Source organism: Suncus etruscus, chromosome 1 (genome assembly GCF_024139225.1).
Source record: "Suncus etruscus isolate mSunEtr1 chromosome 1, mSunEtr1.pri.cur, whole genome shotgun sequence".
NCBI lineage: Eukaryota > Metazoa > Chordata > Mammalia > Eulipotyphla > Soricidae > Suncus > Suncus etruscus.
In genome coordinates this window covers 152,785,022-152,789,000 of record NC_064848.1, presented here as the reverse complement: position 1 = coordinate 152,789,000, position 3,979 = coordinate 152,785,022, and the positions used below count along the sequence as shown (strand labels likewise).

The following is a 3,979-nucleotide window of genomic DNA, read 5'->3' as shown; positions in this document are numbered from 1 at the left end:
TAACATGAAGGGAATCTGTAATGCTATTTTCATAAGATTTGTTAATCATGGATGAAGAAAAAATTAATCCTGACAATCTCCAAGAGAAATACATATTATTTATGGAAAACTTTTTTTTTTATCACAGAGAATTGCAGTTAGGATACTTTTTTTTTTTTTGGTTTTTGGGTCACACCCGGTGGTGCTCTGGGGTTACTCCTGGCTGTCTGCTCAGAAATAACTCCTGGCAGGCACGGGGGACCATATGGGACACCGGGATTCAAACCAACCACCTTTGGTCCTGGATCGGCTGCTTGCAAGGCAAACACTGCTGTGCTATCTCTCCGGGCCCCAGTTAGGATACTTTTAATTCATGTTATGCTAAGCCCAGATTTATTTACTAAGTCAAATATGAGATTATAAAGTTGACTACTTCTTTAATATGTTCCTCAGATTTGTGTTTGTCGATATACTAAAATATATTAATTTGTGGTGTTCTGACAAAGATAATTTGATCTACATGCCATCTCTTCAGAGGATCAAGGAACTGGAAATTCCTCCTTACCATCTGGCTAGTGACATTCTTTAAAATTTTGTCAACCATTATACAAGTCTAAAGAGTTTTTGTTTTCGGTTTGATAACAGTAAAAATTATAATATACTAGCTTAATTAACCAAATTATAGTTTAATCATCTTTTATATTGTCCCCTGCTTCTGTATGACTTTCTTGAAGGCAGCCTTCACCTGAGCATTCCTCACACTGTAGACAAGGGGGTTCAACAATGGATTGAAGAAGTCGTAAAACAGGGAAAGGATTTTCTTCTGCTCATCTTGGTGTCCATTGTCTGGGACCAAGTAAAACATCATGGCTATGCCAAAGTAGAATCCAACCACGCAGAGATGGGAGGAGCAGGTATAGAAGGCTTTTTTGCGACCCTCCTTTGATTGTATCTTCAGGATGGCCCAGAGGATATGTATATAAGAAACCAACATTAAAGAAAGAGGTCCAATTAAGATGAACACACCACCAGTAAGCACATACATTCTGTTTATCCAAGTGTCACCACAGGCCAAGTTTAGGACAGATAAAATTTCACAGTAGAAGTGATTGATATACAGAGACCCACAGAAATTATATCTAAGAAAGAAAATTAGATTTCCTAGGGCCACAGAAAAACCACATGACCAGGAAATGATGGCTAGGACCTTGCACTTTTTCCAGTTCATGATGAGAGTGTACTGGAGGGGGTGGCAGATTGCCACATACCTGTCATAAGACATCACCAACAAAATCATGCACTCTGTAGAAGCAAGAGCCAAATACAAGATCATCTCCATAGCACATGACACATAGGAGATAGTTTTTTTATGCATCACTAAGTTCTCCAGAAATTTGGGTAAGTTACAGGAAGCATAGGCTATATCAATGATGGCCAGGTGAGACAGGAAGAAATACATGGGCGAGTGTAGATTGAGGTCTAACCAAATGAGTGCTAATATCATGCCATTTGCCAGCAGGTTGGACATGTATAGCAGCAAGAAGATAAAGAACAGGAGCACTTCTATTTCTGCACTGAGCTGGAATCCCACCAGGATGAATTCTGGGAACCATGACTGGTTACCTCCCATTCTTTAACGATGGTTTGTTAAGAATCAAAATGTGATAGAGTTGTTAGAGCTGAAAGTCAATGAAAACTGTGGTTATTTTTATTAAATTGAGCTAATAAGAAATTATATATGTGGAGGTGTTTTTTTAGGGATCATATTTGGTGTGGGGGATCTTACTGGAGTGGACTGCGTGCAAACAAATGCCTTTGGCCCTAGTATTCTCTAGCCCCTGCTTCTTTTTCTTTCAGTTTCTGGGTCACACCTGGCAGTGCTCAGGGGTTAATCCTGGCTCTACACTCAGAGATCGCTCCTGGTAGGCTCAGGGGACTACATGGGATGCCAGAATTCGAACCACCGTCCTTCTGCATGCAAGGCAAACACCTTACCTCCATGCTATATCTCTGGCTCCAAGCCCCTGTTTTTTTGAAACACATAAGAGTAAAAAGAAAAGCCATATTATTCTTTCTAAATTCACTTTATTTTTTTCTAGATCAAGGGTTTCTAATAATCTATGCTAAGAAGATCCCTGAAATCTGGTATTACAATAATTTAAGTAAAGAAGCATTAACATAGTGTTGTAATGTATATACAATATGGCCATTGCAGCAGTATTTACCATAGCAAGACTCTGGAAACAACCAAGATGCCCTTCAACAGATGAGCGGCTAAAGAAACTGTGGTGCACATACACAATGGAATATTATGTAGCCATCAGGAGAGATGAAGTCGTGAAATTTTCCTACACATGGATGTACATGGAATTTATTGTGCTGAGTGAAATAAGTCACAGAGAGAGAAAGATGCAGAATGGTCTCACTTATCTATGGGTTTTAAGAAAAATGAAAGACATTCTTCCAATAATTTTCAGAGACAAAAGAAAGGAGGGCTGGAAATTACAGCCCACTTCATGAACCTCACCACAAAGAGTGATGAGGTTAGTTAGAGAAATAACTACATAGTGAACTATCCTAACAGTGAGAATGTATGAGGGAAATAGAAAGCCTGTCTAGAGTACAGTTGGGGGCTGGGTGGGGAGGAGGGAGATTTGGGACATTGGTGGTGGGAATGTTGCACTGGTGATGGGGTGTGTCCTCTTATATAACTGAAACCCAATCAGAATCATGTTTGTAACTATGGTGTTTACATAAAAATATTATTAAAATATTTTAATTGAACTAGCATAATACTTTAACATATATTATATGCATAATATATTATATATTATAATATTATCAAAATATATAATTATATAATATAAATATATATTATATTCAATTTAATGATATATTATTAATTATAATGATAATTACATAATACATTATATAACTATTATAATTACAATTAATACTATAATACAATAATATATAATTATAGAATATGGGAAAATAATGCTTCAGTGATGAAATAAATTTACTCTTGCATCTTTCTTGGACTTTCTAGACATGGAAATTTCAATCATATGTCATCTATCAGTAATTCATCTAATTCATATCACTAAAATAATTTGCTTAATAAAAATTCTATGACTATTACTTCCTAATTTGAACTCTACATGTCTTTTTGAAGTTTATCTACTTTATCTTTTAAACTTACATCATATTATGCTCACATTTTAATTATTGAGTTGAACAAGTGAGCAAAAGAAAGTATAAAAGGCACATCATATTGTTAGTATAAATCTCAGCTTCATATTCCATAGAAGAGAACAAGAGTATTTAATGGAAAGTGACACAAAAATTAAATATAATTTGAGTACAATATTAGTTGTCTGTTATTTCCCAGTTTAAACATTGTGCTAACTTCTCTAAGCTACTTGAGTTTATTATAATTATCTTAGAAATTTGTTTGTGGTTTATATAAAACATAATCAAAATAGTTTCATAGGAAAATTTCTATCAGTCTAATCTCCTTTATTTAAGACTCCCTTAACAGAAAACTTTGCACAGGCCAAAGTCACAATAACATTCTACACTTTGTCTCAGGGAATTTTATATATGCTTACAATCTAACACCTTAAAAAATTGGTGTGGCAATGTTTATTCCTCTGCACTATTCCATTACTAGTCTAAGCAAAAATTAATTTATGAGGATATTATTATTTTTAGAGGCCAGTTTATTGTGTTATAATAACAAAAAAACTGACATATGTTTAATATAGGCAACTTGGTCAATTGGAGATAAGTAAACTATACTAAACCATCACCATAATATATGTCGTGAACATAATTATTTCTAAAATTTTTCTATCACCAACACTGTGTTCTTCCACACTTGGAAATTAGAGTAGATTGATATGAGGAAATCTCTCATGCACCAACTGAATATTTAGACATACTATATGTAAGTAATATTGTCTCTACCTTGAGTTCAACATAAAAACAATAAAAATAA

At 34.6% G+C, this 3,979-nt stretch overlaps 1 protein-coding gene across 1 annotated transcript; it reads right to left on the bottom strand.

The window, feature by feature from the left end:
- Positions 1-676: 676 nt before the first annotated feature.
- Positions 677-1,609, bottom strand: LOC126011543 (olfactory receptor 2A5-like). The gene has a single exon (XM_049775354.1). The coding sequence runs from the start codon at positions 1,607-1,609 to the stop codon at positions 677-679; it is 933 nt and encodes a 310-aa protein (XP_049631311.1).
- Positions 1,610-3,979: the final 2,370 nt, after the last annotated feature.

Coding starts and splice junctions, on each gene's coding strand:
- LOC126011543 (XM_049775354.1), bottom strand. CDS start 1,609: ATGGGAGGTAACCAGTCATGGTTCCCAGAATTCATCCTGGTGGGATTC.